The sequence below is a fragment of the Mustelus asterias genome, chromosome 9, assembly GCF_964213995.1.
Source record: "Mustelus asterias chromosome 9, sMusAst1.hap1.1, whole genome shotgun sequence".
Lineage (NCBI taxonomy): Eukaryota > Metazoa > Chordata > Chondrichthyes > Carcharhiniformes > Triakidae > Mustelus > Mustelus asterias.
The window spans coordinates 39,073,021-39,089,242 of record NC_135809.1 but is presented as its reverse complement, the minus strand read 5'-3'; the positions used below and the strand labels follow the sequence as shown (position 1 = coordinate 39,089,242).

Sequence of the window (16,222 nt, the reverse complement as noted above, 5' to 3'; positions counted from 1 at the left end):
CCCCCCCCCCCCCCCCACCACCACCAGACAATGATCCGCCCTCCCCCCCTCCCAGACAACGATCGGCCTCTGACCCGCCTCCTCCTCCTCCCCCCCCAACCAGACAACGATCTGGCCTCACTCCCCTCCCCCCCCCCACCAACCAGAGATGATCTGACCCGCCTCCCTCCTCCCACTATCACTGATCTGAGTCAGTGAGCTGTTGGAAGCACTGAATGTGCTCTTCAGCATCTGGAGCGCCCGATTCAGACTTTTATTTTGCAGGTCCATTACGGCGCGGTTCCAGATTGGCAAACGCGGTGGTAAAGGGGGAAATGCTGATAAAGTTGGGTGGGCAGTTCATTAATTCAATTTAAACGCATGCAAATGCATTTGCATGCATTTCGGTAAAGTGGCAATCTGCGCGGACGCGGGCGCAGATCGTGTTAATGGCCTCACACCCGACTTTACCACGTTTTTGCGCCCGAAAACGGACACGACGCAATGGTAAAATTGGGCCCTATATTAAATTCTTAGGCTTGATTTATAGTTTAAGTGGAAAGGGTCCCCAGCTTAGCCAGAATGGTGCTGGAGGCCCAAATCAGGAAGTCATGTCCCTGAACCCAGCCCTCACCACTTTCACAGGAGGGGTAACAGGGTCAGTTTCTACTTTGCATTGCCATGGTTCACGGAGGCAAATGCACATGTTAAAGTGCAGCTGCCTTCAGTAAGATCCAATTTTCATCACTGGGATGTCAAAAACATGACACTTGCACTTTAGTCCTATCAGGAGAAGGTATAAAGTTAGCAGCAGACTTATTTGGAGAGATATGGAATCCTTTTGGAGAGGCATGGTAGCCTTTTGGATCTATTCCCAGACAACTTTGAGAGAGATGAGATGCCCTTTTGGAGAGATAAGATGCTTTTGAGAGAGGTCATGTGTTCTTTGGTATTGTTAAAAATAGAAATGAATTTGCAAAAAAAGTGGATAAACCCAGTCAAACCATCAAGGGAGCTATCAAGGGAACTGTCATGGCATTTAAATCCCCTTCCCTTTAAATATTATTTAAAAATGTCCACAGCATTAAAAAAATTAGTGTTTGCTATTTCACTCTGTTCACACAAGCCGATCATTATAAGATTAGTGCTGCATGACTGATTTCATAACTTACTATCACTATGGAGTGTTTGCCAGTTCAGTTTGATTGACAGTGCCATGTGGTTATGAAGTATTTGAAGTAGGACTATGATTACAAATGTTTGTTGTTATAAGAGATTAAATGGTTGAAGGAATTTAAATGCAGTGAACAGGTTTTTAGTAAGAGAGTTTTTTTTAAATAGTGAATTCATCGATAATTTATTTTATTTCCTCTCAGCATGGTCCTGAGGTCTGCCAGTGGGTGAATTGGCATGGAAGTGTAAGGGAAAATGGTGATGGGTGGGGGGCATTGATTGACATGGGTTGGCATAGGGGCTATAAAGGGCCATGAGGATTGGGTGGGGGCATGAGGTGGATGTGGGGACTAAAGGGCTGGTTTTTTTTGTCTTATTGTTTTTCTTTGCAGCTGGGCCAAAGTACTGGATCACCACGGCTGGCTTTTTGCCCAGGCCACTCTGCACCTTGAAGCTCCTATGCTGCCCCAAAACTGTTTCTGGGGTTGTCGGAAACAACTCCCATTAAAAAGCCCCCCGACCAACAAAAATCAGAACTTCCAAGGCAGTTTTTCAGGAGTCAGGTTTGCAATGGTCCTGACTCACTGCTGATCTGCGATCAAGAATTAAGGCCTTCGCGTAAGCAATAACAAAATCTTTTAAAATGTGCTTTTATTTTATTTTTTGAAGGATGACTATAATCCTATTCATGGTGGAAAGTGGAGTGTGGCAAATCTGAAGCTCTACCTGGAGAGCACACGAGGAAAGAAGGTCACTGATAAACTGTTTGATGAAATCTACTGGATGATTGTACAATCACTCAAAGCTGTAGCTGTGAGTATAACGTTGACAGTTAGTGAGTATCCAGAAGAGGAAGGGGTGTGAAAAGGACACTCGTATGTAACCAACCGTGGGGCGAATTTTAACCACCAAAGAGTGAGTGGATTTGAGTCAGGTTGGGTGTGAACATTTTTAAAATGTCAAATTTGAACCCAATCCAACCTCCAACCTACCAACTTTAGATTTAAATAGAGGTAAGACCGTTTTGAAAGTTTATTTATTAGTGTCACAAGTAGGCATACATTAACACTGCAATGAAGTTACTGTGAAAATTCCCTAGTCGCCACCCTCCGGTGTCTGTTCTGGTACACTGAGGGAGACGTTGGCATGGCCAATGCACCTAACCGGCATGTCTTTCGAACTGTGGGAGGAAATAGGAGCACCTGGAGGAAACCCTTTCAGACACAGTGAGAACGTGCAGAGACAGTAACCCAAGCCGGGAATCGAACCTGGGTCCCTGGAGCTGTGAGGCAGCAGTGCTAACCACTATTCCACCGTGCTGCCAAGGGTGGACAACCAAGCCACTGTCCATATGTTGTAGGTATATCCACAGTGCAGTTAGGGAGCGAATTCCAGGTTTCTGACCCAGCGATAGTGAAAGAACAGCGATATATTTCCAAGTCAGGATGGCGTGTGTGGCTTGCAGAGGAACTTGCAAGTTGTGGTGTTTCTGTGCATCTGCTGCTAATTGTCCTTCTAGACGGCAGAGGTGGCAGGTTTAGAAGCTGCTGTCAAAGGAGGCTTGGTAAATTGCTACTGTGCACCTTGGTCCACGTTGCAGGTGGAGGGAGTGAATGTTTAAGGTGGTGGGTGGGATGCCAATCAAGTAGGCTGCATTGTCTTAGATGGTGTCAAGCTTCTCTAGCATTCTTGGAGTTGTGCTCATCCAAGCAAGTGGAGAGTATTCCATCACACTCTTCACTTGTGCCTTGTAGATAGACAGGCTTTGGGGTGTCAGGAGGTGAGTTATTCAATGTAGAATACCCAGCCTGCCTTCTGCTGTTGAGGCCGCAGTATTTATATGGCTAGGCCAGTTCAGTTTCTGGTTAATGGTAACCCCAAGGATGTTGATAGTGCATTTCTTTGGAATTGACATTCTGTAGTCACAGGGGGTATTAGCGCATCTTTAAAGATAACGAGGTCCCGGTTTCTGAAGCTTAGAAATTATTTTGGTACCGGTCATGGCTAGTCAGGCATGTCAGAGTAAAACCCTCGTCCATTTTAAAGTTAAAATAATAATTTTATAAAGTAGCCAGGTTGACATATATATATGTATTTCCTTCCTGTCTCTAGGGGGGACATGAGTAAGGACAGTCCCAGCAACTACAGGTCACTTTGTTTAAGATCAGTGGTGGGTAAGGTTTTGGAATCCATTATCAGGGAAATCATCATCAGGGACTTGGAGAGGCTTGAGTTAATTAAGGAGAGCCAGAGTGGATTTGTAAATGGCAAATTATGAGGATGAGATCCAGCAGAAATTTCCCTTTTGTTGGATCCCTCATTCCCTGCTGCAGGCCTTGTCTGGTGGTTATGTCCTTCAGTTTTGTCAGTTGTGGTCCTACTGAGCCACTTTTACACCACTTGGAAAAAGAACCAAGAGAAGCAAGGGCGCAAAGTGTACCCTGGTTGGGAGACTTCAATGCCCATCACCAAGAGCAGCTCGGTAACACCACTACAGACCAAGCTGGCTGAAATTCTGGGATACAAAGTACGGACACAGCCTGCCCTATTGTGGAGCCCACATGCACTGGGATATTTTTACTGTCTCTTCCCTAAAGCCATGTGCTGACAAGGAACTTAAAAAGCACTGTCCTGTTCCTCTGAATCTGCATGCCACTACTGAAGGCAGAGTTATTGCATTGCCAAAACATCTCTGAATCCCATCTCTTGGCATCCTGGCTGTTTTTCTTCCATGTGTGTTGAAACATGTATATTTTCCACCTTGAAATGTGGGCCCAAATTCCTTTCCATTGACTGTTACTCTCTGCCGCATTTTTTGTCCTAAATATAAATTGTGGTAGTCTTCAGAGATAAGGAAGCTGTCATAAGTCGCATTTGGTCTAGTCACACATGCCTATCAAGGGCTAACCTGGTATTATTTCCACCCTTAAGTAGTTGATGAGGCCTGAATTCGCTCATTTTGCAAAACAGTATTAACAGAGTGTCTCTAGTTTACGGCTCCTTACCATTTTGTATCAAATAGTAATTGCAGAAGCAATGTTCATTTAATGGCAAGTCTTGCACAAAAGACAAAACAGCACTTGTGTGTGAATTGTTACATTTAAACATTCAAGCAGGTTATGATATTTCATCTGAAAATGTTATTCTTTGTGTTTTTTCAGCCAGTGATGATGAACGACAAACACTGCTTTGAATGTTACGGCTATGACATTATCATCGATAGCAAACTGAAGCCATGGCTTATTGAGGTAAATGGAACTAAATAACTGAAGATTGATATTACTATGATTCGGTGATTTATTACTGTTGTTAATAGCTTAATTCAGTTCCAGAAAAGAACCACAGTGACCTCTGAACCCTTTGAGTACTCCGATCATCTAATTGCCATGACAATGATGGGTAGCCACATTACTGTGGGTGCATTTTGGATACTCATCGAGGAAAGGTGGTGCTGGTAAACCTTTTTTAAACTACCCATTCCACCAGCTACTCAATTGTTCTGATTGGCTGTCTTAACTAAGGGTTTGAAAACCCATATTACAGGCAGGATTTGAAAGGGAGTCCATGACAGGACACAGGACACAATGTGGCCCTACGACTGCTTCTGTATACTGGGGTCATTCTAACCTCCTGGTTGCTCAACATTAGAGAAGCCACGGAATCCTCTCTCTTGGTTCCATCCACATTTGGGACAGACAAAGGTTCAGTGGTTTGTGCTTTGGATTAGGACTCAACATATTCAGGTCTCTGCTGTTTGTGCACCCCTTGTGATGTTAGTGTATCTTTAAGAAATGTGTTTTTAAAAATCATGTTCTCTGCAGCTCTCAGTGTTGCCAAGTTGTCTGAAAGTGTTCCTTTTATTGCTACTTAAACGGAGTTTGTTCATTTTTACTCTGGAATCTTTTATGACTCTGCATTGTTAGGAAGAGGGTCATGTGTTTTGGACAGTGTTTTTCCTTCCTAGTGAATGTAAGGTTTCATTTTCTGTTTGGGTGGCAGCAGTTTTAATTTAGAAGGGACATCAAGCTGAAAAGAAGTGTTTCTCTCTCCCTGTTTGTTTGGAAATTCTGCTAGTTAGCTGAAAGCAAGGCTTCTTAGCTCCCTGGAGTAGAGAATCTGCTGTTGGTGGCTCAACCAGAGTCTCTCCCTGGTGTTCTGGAAAGCTGCTCTGATTTCAAGCCCGTCTGTGTGTGCCTCAAGAGAACTGCAGCATTCATCCAAAGGACTCAGTTCCAGTATCACGTGAACATTGATTTTTGCCGTGTTAAACCTGTGGAAAGGGTTTTTTGTCAATGGGAAGTTTTGTTTGATTGAAACATTTTAGATATATTTATTAAGGGTTATACTACATCATGATTTTTTTTTCTTATTTGAAATTGGTAAAAGTTATTGTTAATTTTCTTCCATACATTTTTATTGTATTCTTAAATAAACTGTATTTGATAACAGCTCCCTGTTGGGTCATCTGAATCATACCTGAAGTGAAACATATCATGAATATATATCATATTCAAAGTGCAAATCTTCTGACCCAGGCGGGTTTCAAAAGCACTTTGGAGTTTCTGGCCTGAATTATAACACCCTTCCGTTACACTCCTGAGTGACTTAGGCCAGGATGTAAACTGGGACCATGAAATTCAATATCGCAATCTAGGTTGACATCTCCATGAAATACTAATTCAGGCTATGGCATTAAGAAGTGGCATTTCTCAATGAAATGTTAAATGAGTTTCCCTCTGTCTGTTAAATGGATGTAAAAAGTCTTGGGGGGAACTTGTCAAGAGCCTTTGTTTGGTGTGTTAGGAGAGGGTGTGAACTGTACCTGGGAGTCCAAATTAGCAGAATGAGCATTGAATCAGCTGAGTGGCTGACTGATATCATGATCTGCCCATTCTGCATTCCTCCAGTGCGGTACACCCACACAAGTGCCCTGTCAGTCAGGCTGTGCCACTTGGCTAGAAGCATTTGGTCACCAATTCAGCAGCTGTTTTGAAAAGAATGAGGCATCGTTGCACATAAAGAATAGTAACCAAAATATGGGATGCATGCTGTTGTTCACGTAACTACACTCTCTGGGGGAAGTTTTACCATTTTGAGTCTAAGTACCGGATCTGGGCGTCAAATAGATCCGTGCCTGGAATCCTCTTTGCAGCGCGCCCATACGCGTTTTGCCGGGTTCGGCCCGATCTGCGCTGTGGGTGGGGCTTAGCGCTGGCAGACCAATCGGAGCTCTGAACTGCGCATGTGCCGTTCGAAAAAAATCTGACAGCGCGCCCAGGCGCGAAAGAAAAAGCAGAGAGCGGCTCTCTGACGTTCATCCTCTGGTTGGGGTGGGGAAGGGAGGGGGTGTGACATCTCATCCTCTGGGGGGGGGTGAAGGGGGTGTGACGTCTCATCCTCTGGGGGGGGGGGGTGGGAGGGGAGGGGGTGTGACGTCTCATCCTCTGGTCGGGGGGGGTTCCGCTGCCTGTCTGCGGCCGATCCCTCCTGGCACCATCACTGGTACTTTACCAGCCACAGCCATCTCTCCCGCTCTCTCGCACCTGCAGGGAAGAGTAATCTGTGGCTGGTATTGTACCAGTGATGGTGCCAGGAGGGATCGGCCGCAGACAGGCAGCGGAACCCCCCCCCCGACCAGAGGATGATACGTCACCCCCCCCCCCCCCACCAGGGGATGATACGTCACACCCGCTCTCCCCGCCCCCCCCAGGGGATGATCGGTCACACCCCCTCTCCAACCCCCCTCCCCCGGGGATGATCAGTCACACCCCCTCTCCACCCCCCCCAGGGGATGATCGGTCACACCCCCTCCCCTCCCACCCGCCCCCCCCCCCCCCCCCGCCCCCAGGGTATGAGACATCACACCCCCTCTCCTCCTTCCACCCCCCTCCCGCCCCGACCAGAGGATGACCTGGGTGAGAGAGCCGTTGCAGTCTCTGACCCCGCTCTTCGGAGGCTGCAGCGGCGACTTCAGACTTTTTTATTTTGCAGGTCGGTAACAGCGCGGACGCGGATCGGGCCAGAAGATGGTAAAGTGGGATTTGGCGGTAGAGTCGGGCACGCGGTTCATTAAGTCGATTTAAATGCATGCAAACCGATTCAGGACCCACGCCCGAATCGGGTGTCGGTAAAGCCGCGATCTGCTCGGAATTGGGTGCAGATCGCGGTATAGGCCCGACACCCAACTTTACCGCGATTTCGCACGTGAAAACGGGCGCGAAGTTTTGGTAAAATCAGGCCCTCTGAGCCATTACCTTCAAAAGAGAGGGTGAACACAGTTCATTTGTAAGCAAGTAAGAAGGGAGAGAGACATGTTATCAGCAACCAGCTAGTCATTTCAGTCTATGGCTACCAAATTGGTCTCAGTAATGCCACTGGTCTCAGCACCAGGAGAGCCTAGCAATGCTGAAAATGACAGCCAATTAGCTTCTGGCCACATCTGGTGCAGCCCACCATGCATGGAACAGCATGGAACAGTGCAGAGTAGACATATTGGTAGGCAGATCGTAACACCACCCAGTGTCTAATGCTGATTTGACACACAATCTGCCATTTTGGAACTCTCAGATCCTGTTAACATTTTCTCATAACACTTTCAGCTGAACATGTGTTCACCTACATGAGAGACACCCCTACCAGCACTACTTAAAGGCACCTTCGTGAGATTTTCAAGTGAGTCGATTCTGACTTTCTTTTGCGGCTGCTGAATTAATGGAAGTACTATATCATTGAAGGAATTCTCAAAAGTTATTGGATTCAGAAGAGAGTGGCACTGGTGTTTTCTAAGGCGTTCAGGGGTGTTTGAAGGCCTGTTGTCACTCATGGGCTGCAGCACAACAGGGACAAGGTGCACAGATAGCAGAAAGGGGAAACTATGGACAGAGGGAACATCAACAGGACTCTCAATAGGCCACAGCCACCAAAGAGAGCACTTCTCCTACTTCGCAGCTAAGATTCATCAAGGAGGTACTCACTGAATTGTGCCACCTTCTCCAACCAGACCTGCAGCTGGACAGCAGGGTAGGGACTGTACTCCAGTGGCTGTCAGAATTACTGTGGCTCTCAATTTCTACACTTCAGGATCTTTCCAGGCTGAAGCCAGTGACATTCCACCATCTCACAGTTCCCCATGCATTCCAGCATCAGGGAGGTCACAGAGGCACTGAACACAAGGGCCTGTAACCTCTGGACTCTGGGTATTGTAACTCAGAAGTATCCCAAAGATGCACTGCTGTGGACACCCCTGGAAGTCTCCTGGTAAGGATTGCATAGCAACTACCCGGGAAGTTCAAACTGCCGTTGGGCAAATGCCCTGCAATGGGTATTGTCCAAAAGTATGCTATAAATCGCAAACTTTGAATGGTAAAATCACTTCTAACTCCTGGGTAACAATAGAACTGACCTCTCCTTGGAAATCCCCCTTACTGACCACCTGCCCTCCACCCGCCCCCCAATTGATGACCCAAATGCCCACTCCCTCACTGACCACCCAACCCTCCTGTGACCAACTGACCCTCCCCAACTGACATCTCCCAATCCCATCCACTTATCTCACAAACCTCCCTTCTCCCTAGCTTCACAAACCTTTAAACTTACCTGCCTTACGGCAGTTAGTGCTGTAAATCTTACTGAAGGAGGGATATACTTGCATTGGAACCAGTTCCAAGAAGATTCACCAGGCTTACTCCTGGTGTTGAGCAGGTTGGTCCTATACTCAATGGAATTTAGAAAAATAATTGATGATCTTAGCATGTTATATATTTTAATGAGGCAGCTTGTATATGCTGAGAGCATGTTTCCCCATGTGGGGAAATCTAGAACTAGGGGACACGGTTTAAAAATAAGGGATCTCCCATTTAAAATGGGAGTGAGAGGGAATTTATTCTCTCTGACTGTTGTTAGTTTTTGGAATTCTCTTACAGAGAGCAGTAGAAGCTGGGTCATTGAATTTATGCAAAGCTGAGTTACACAGATTTTATATTGACAAGGGAATTATTGGGGACAGGCAGGAAAGTGGAGTTTAAGGCCACAATCGGATCAGCCATCACCTTACTAAATGTCAGAGCAGGCTTTATAGGCCAAATTACCTACTGCTGTTCCTATTTCTTATGATTTTATTGTCTTAGTTATTGCCTTGATGGTTATCTTTCCCTATCCTACTGCTTCTACACAATGCTATCCCAGTGGTTGCAGCATAGCTCATGGAAGAGGCTGCTGAGGGAGACAGCAGATGGCCCTCTAGGATAATCTCGAACAGCTCTAGGTCTTGAGGGGCCAGCTTTAGACTGCACTATCTTAGCATGGGCATCAGCATTCTGGATTGGCCGACTGAGAGGCATCTGCAGGGGCACTGATGGAGTGGCAATGGTTGGAGCAGAAATGCTGTCATAAGAGGAGACAGGAGGTGTCGGCATCACAGAGCAGCTACAACTCCTCTGACTTGGTGTCTCACCAATCCTAGTAATCTGCTGGAATACAGCTTGCAGGATGCTTCGTTATCCGAATACCCTTTGAGCACTGGTATCTGAAGCCAGCATTCTGAGCCTGTATGGCACCAAGCTCAGCCTGCATGGATGTTTCAACCTCAAGTTTGAGTTGCCAACGAAGCACTCAGACATTGGATGAAATTTAGTTCAGGAGACAGGGGTCCCACTGGCAGACCTGAAGTCAACAAGATTCCTGAATGGTCTGGAAGGGGCTGGCCAATCATAACCGTGCAGTGGCCAGACAATTAGAGAAGGTGGTGTGTGGGGCCCATCTCATTATGTGGCAGGGACGGCCCTTTTTGCTGCTCTCACTGATAATAGTGCCTCTAGTGCCTGCAAATCCCTCCCTTGGCACTGCTCTGTTCATGCGACCACCATTAAAATATGAAGGCTGAATTATACTGTTCATAATAAAAATAGCTTTAATCGTGTTCGGTACCATGCTGCTGTAAGATTACTCTTAAAAGAAAATCTTGATTGGTGATAATATTCTATAATGTAACATTATGCTGCTCTTCTATCACCTTTGTGGTATCACAGCTAGAATCTACTCGTGCCTGTGGCTCACCAGGTGCTGCTCCCAACTCAAACTACTCTCTAAAATATACATAGTGCCAATACCCGAGTGATGGCTGTGATTGTTAGTACACGCGATGGTTCTTCTTCAGATGTCTGATTTTGCTCAGTTGCTTCAATGTGAGGCTGCACAGAGTGACCAGTGGCAGTTCTTTGAGTATCTGAAAGCATAAATGCAGAAGGGAAAGGTTGGGGCATGACTGGACAGGAAGAGATTGGTTATCACACATCTGTGGCTTGTAATTCATGACAGATAGCAGGATGAGGGTGAAGTGGAACTAGGGAAGATGCATAAGACAGGATCATACCTTCATCATGGATGGTCTCAATAATTTGCAGTGCAGTCTAGTAGGGAGGTGGTGGGGTAATGGCATTGTCACTGGACTAGTAATCCAGAGACCCAGGGTAATGCTCTGGGGACATGACTTCCAATCCCACCATGGCAGATGGTGTAATTTGGAATTAAAAGTCTAATGATGACCATGAAACCATTGACGGTTGTTGTGAAAAGCCATCTGGTTCATCAATGCTCTCGAGGGAAGGAAATCTGCCACTCTTACCTGGTCTGGCCTACATGTGACTCCAGACTCACAGCAATGGGGTTGACTCTTAAATGCTCTCCGGAATAGTCGAGCAAATCACTTAGTTCAGGGGCAATTAGGGATGGGCAATAAATGCTGGCCCAGCCAGCAAAGACCCACATCCCCTGAATGAATAAAAAAAGCCTTCTCTGAGGAGCTCAGGCCTGGCCCTTGTCAGATCTCTGGTGCGCTCTCATGTTATATGCCACCTTATCTTTCATGAGAGAGCAAAGAATGTTGGTGAGTATGTTGCTATGTGCTTGGCCTATCACATCTGTATAGCTGACAGTATGTGAAAGCCGCAAGGCTTACAGCAGTCCTAGGGTGTGAGAGTGAAATAGAGCACATGAATATTAGAGATGGTCCTGATTGTTAGAGATTACTGATGGGTGAGGGATGGGTGTGTGGTGCATTGAGTGACATGTGATGTTAATATTGCAGTGAGTAGGATATGGCACCTCCTGGAGGAAGGTCTCTGGTGCCTTGCCAGAGAACCTAGGAGCCATCTCTCTAGCCTGCTGTTTCTTTGGCATTTTATTCTTCTGAAGAACATTTTTGGAGGAAGTTCTATCACCTGCTGCACCTCCCCTTTAAGAGGTGCAGTCTGGTTTTAGGAAGTGTAGGCAACGTTTAACATGTGCTAACCACGCACACAGCTGTCCCCCTGCCACGTGTGTAGTCAGTTAGCAGAACTGGGCTGCATCACAACGGTGGTGAATAGGTGGTATGAAGTTTGCCTGTTTCTTACATCCTCTTAATTGGGTGTAAGGTAATTATGCATTACAATCCCCATACTTGAACATTTCCAATTTTTAGCTTCATATGTTCCAAATATTTCTATTCTTGCAAAATGGTTTCTTCCCCCATACAGGTGAATGCTTCTCCTTCACTGGCATCCAGCACAGCTAATGACCGAATCATGAAATACAATCTCATCAATGACTCGTTAAACATTGTTGTACCTAATGGTGACATACCAGATTGCAAGTTGAACAAAAACCCTTCCAAAGAAGCTCTTGGAAATTATGTCATCCTGTAAGTTATTCACAAATAATAATCTAAAACTTTGGATAAAACTTTTGGATATAAAAATGTTAAAGAAATTATATATGTCTCAAAACTTTGAGAAAAAAATACAAAATAGTTGAGTTTTACAACCTTTAAGATGTAGCTTGAAAATAAATCCAAACCAAATGACATTTCTTCTGCAACCACTGTAAGCAATAAAAATATTGCCCAGTTTGGTAGGTTCTGGGGAAAGTTTTTACATGAAAAGGTTGGCTTGATGTTGCAAACTAATGATGCAACATGTGATCTCCTATTTCTAAATTATATGAAATTCCAGAAACTGTGTCGGTGCACTAGTTCAATAGTCCCTGGGTAAAATATATTTGCTCAATCAATTAACAAAGCTTGCAACAAGGTCTAAGCATGACACTGTGACTCACTAACCTTGCATAGAGCTTATGGACAGCTACTTCCTGTATTACACCAAACAGGATATGCAGTGATAGTAAGATTAGAAAATGTAGCCATGTCCAGTTAGGACTTGCACACATTAGTGAGAGACAACACTGAAACAGAGCCACCACTGAGCAGGGGAAGGTGTTTTTAAACCCTTAGGTATTAGAAATTCAATGGCACCAACTGGCATTGAGAGGTCACGAACATTTGATTGTCACTGAAGAAATGTCAGCACTGACAGGCACTAAGATTAATCTAAAACAAGAGGCATGTTAAATCTTATCCATCCAAGGAGGAATATGTGCAGCTCGTATTTATATAGGGGGATTCTCCAGCCGCGTCAGACGGCCCCATGGGAATCCCGATACTCTGCTGAATGGGGCATTAGTCAAAAACTGGGATTCTTGCCGGGTATCAAGACAATCTGGATTCACCAGACCCACCCCGTTGGCCCCAATCGGGTTCCCACCGAAAATTATGTGAACCCGCCATCGGTAATATAATTAGCAGGCTTGACGGCCCATTCAGTGCCCTCCTGCCACGCACCCACCTCTCCAGCAGGAAATGCACTAGGCGGGCTTTGGTGCTGGTAATGACCAGTGTGTTGGATCCTGAAGGGGGTCAAGGAGGTAGGTCCAGTGCAGACCATTTGTCCTCTGCTGCTGCCAAGCGGCAGAGGAAGGGTCCCCAAAGGGTGCTGGGGATTGGGTGGGATCAGGCTGGGGGGCAAGGGCACTATACCCTGGGATAGAAATCCTGTGGCTGGACTATTCCTTCTGGACTTGCCAGACCTGAAGATCACCCCGGCATGATTTCAGACAGCTCTGTGATCAACATCTTTATTCCTGGTCACTAGTAGCCTAGTGACTTTAATCTCCCCAGTAGGTTTTTAAATCACAGCAGAACGTTATTCTGATTTAGGGATTTCCCTTTCTCACTCTCAGAAGCTGCAGGTGTGAATAGAACCTTTTGATGTCCCCTGACGGAGGAGATGTCACTTTTATGGGGGTGGGAGGGGGGTGTCCCTTCTCCACAGCTGTTCACTCAGCCCCATCCTATTCACACAGCTTTCATTTGAAGTCTCTCAGCCTTCATAAAAAGCTCAGAGTCTTTGAAATACCTTCCAACCCGTTGAAAACCTTTGTTTCCTTTCATTTTCAGTCCAGACCTTTTAACTCTCATTTGATTGACTGCTTAATGGTTTCCTACTCATTCTCCAGTCAGCTGTGTTTATTTACCTTTCCATTCATGCTTGAATGCATGTCAAGTACCCCCAATGTTCCTAACTTCAATGTTTACACAAAAGAGGAAATGAAAAGTACCCAGCTCTTTGGAAATTGCCTGCAGCTGCTTGTGATCACAGCTGCAGGCAACTTAAAACCAGCAAAGTCTTTTTCAGCACCTTAAAATCAGCTAAGTGTGCCCTGATCTCTGAAAAGTCAGGATGACCAGTGTAAATTGCAGGATGCATGAATTTGCATCCATCAGTTGGGAGCGTCCCACCTGACAGACACTGCCAGCATCAGCGGGAAACACTCTGGTTTTCTTGCTAGCATGGGCACTTAGTCCTGATTCAGGAGAATCGGGCTTTTAACATGGTAAAATATACAAAGTATTTCAAGGGGAGAAAATTAATCCCAAGAAGGAGAGGGAGGAGAGTTAGGTAGAATGAACAGAGATATGGACCCTGATTTTACCAACACGGCCACCCCAAAATTGGCTTGGGCAAGGCTCGCAGAACAGCATTCCCTGTTAGCCACAGGCACAATCTTACGAGCCTACGGCAGCCATGCCAGTAAAATCAGTGCCATGGTCATAGAGATGAGTTTTGAGGGAGTATTTGAAGGATAGGAGACTGGTAAGGCTTAGCAAGACCATTCCAGAATATGAGGCCATAACAGTCAAAAGTGGAAAGGAGGGATGTATAAGAGACCAAAACAAAGGATTTGTGCTGATCTGCAGGGCTGTAGAAGATTGCACAGGTAGGAAGGGACAATGACCATAAGCAAATTATGAATCAAGATAAACATTTGAATTCAATGAGTTTGAGACCAGGAACCCAGCAGACAAGGGTGAAAACAGAGCTAGTGTGGGGTGAAGAGTTTTGAATTAATTGTAGTTATGTAGGATGGAACTTGGGAAGTTGTTAGGAAGAGTATTTGAGAGTTATGTGATGAAGGCATGAATAAAGGTTTGAATGGCAGTAAGTGTAAGGGAAAGGTAGAGGTCAGCAGTATTATTGGAGGTGGAAACAGATATCTTGGTTTGAATAACACATGGGATTTGAAGCAAACAAGCACTGAGGTTACATGTAATTGAACTCAGCCAGAACCAGAGAAGGGTCAGAGTTTGTGGTCAGGATGAGGATTTTTAGTGGGAGCTGAGCAGGAGGACACCTGGTTGGCCAACTTTAGGTGGTGGCTATGGAACCAAAGATTGGGTTCTGAGGAATCATATTTCTCACTCCATAGATGCTGTCAGGCTGGCTGAGTATTTCCGGCACACACTGTTTTTATTAACCAAAGTGAGAGAGATGTTACATATATTTTTCTATGGAATTTGATATCATTCCTATTGACAGTATTACTGAGAGGAAATATCTTGTGACACAAAATTCCCCTCTGAAAGGGGAACTTTGGTTTAGCATGTTTGGCAATGATAGGAATAATACTGCTGAAGCAACCTTGGTGTCAGCTGAGACTGGGTATCATTGAAACTACAGTCTCTCATGAACATTCAAAACAAAGTGTAAATATTAATTTGAGGCATAGGGAGGCCTCCAAAACTATTACCTAAGAAAGTAATTTGAAACAAACCCAGTTTTGAACTTAAGATAAAAGCAAATTACTGTGGATGCTGGAATCTGAAACAAAAACAGAAAATGCTGACGAAGCTCTGACAAAAGGTCATCCAGACTCGAAATGTTAGGTCTACTCTCTCTCCACCGATACTGTCAGACCTGCTGAGATTTTCCTGCATTTTCTGTTTTTGTTCCAGTTCTGAGCTTTATACCTTCCATGTGGGGATGGCTTGCACAGGTGTGGGCACCATGTTCATGGCAGGGTCTCTTTATTCAACCAATTCACAAATCCCTTCTGGGGAGAAAGATTCAATGTTAAGAAACCACAAAGTGCTTTGCTTGGTCAATTCATTCCTCTGCACAAGACCACGAGATATTGAGAATCATGTTCCTGCCCAAGTAGAGCAGTCTATATTCTCAGACACAACTGGTCCATAAGAATGCTTTACAATGTTACCAGCTACAAAGAGGTGTCTGGAAACAGGTCTCTCCATATGTTTTGTAAAGATTGTGGCAATAACACCTGAAGATCCAAAGGGAAAGATCCACAGCCTAATGCCAATAGAAAGGTCTCCCTAATTTATTTATTTACCAGGTTCTGATAACTCATTCATAGCAGCCAATGTATTAATCACCGTACCCAATGTATTATTCATCATACCCAAAGCACATTAGAAAAACACAAAACCATTGATGAATCCTCGGCTAAACAAATAGTTGTTTTAAACTTTAAAGACAATCGATTTAAATCAATTTTTTTTTTGCTTTTATCAGTTGTGATGAAGAATTAGCAATGAATGAAGGAGCAGACTGTGACATGAAAAATCGCCTGGGTCAGACTTTTGGTTCAAAAGCTGGAAGAGCAAAAGATTTAGGACGATCTGTCACCACGATTTGGAAATAATATTAAAAAGTGAAAAATCTCTGGCAGCAGCTGAACTTTAACAATGCTGATCGGGAATGCAGCTGTCCTATTGTGCAAGCTGAATGATGAAAAGTAATTTGCTGTTTGCAATTTGCTTCTTGTTACTGCTACCATATTTTAAGCATATCACACAACTCACTATAATGCTTAACTCAGTGTTTAGAACAAGACAGGATAAACATTGTGGGGTTGAAATTCCACTTAGCCATATAACATTCAAATGTTTTTTTTGTGTATT

General features: G+C 44.9%; 1 protein-coding gene across 1 annotated transcript in view; it reads left to right on the top strand.

Annotated features, from left to right (window-relative positions):
* Positions 1 to 15,963, top strand: part of LOC144499107 (polyglutamylase complex subunit TTLL1-like) — a 39,531-nt gene extending 23,568 nt beyond the window's left edge. The window contains exons 7-10 of the mRNA XM_078221183.1: positions 1,822 to 1,965; positions 4,314 to 4,400; positions 11,667 to 11,830; positions 15,834 to 15,963. Of these exons, the coding sequence (XP_078077309.1) occupies positions 1,822 to 1,965; positions 4,314 to 4,400; positions 11,667 to 11,830; positions 15,834 to 15,963 (525 nt within the window). The remainder of the gene's footprint in view (positions 1 to 1,821; positions 1,966 to 4,313; positions 4,401 to 11,666; positions 11,831 to 15,833) is intronic.
* The last annotated feature ends 259 nt before the right edge of the window (positions 15,964 to 16,222 follow it).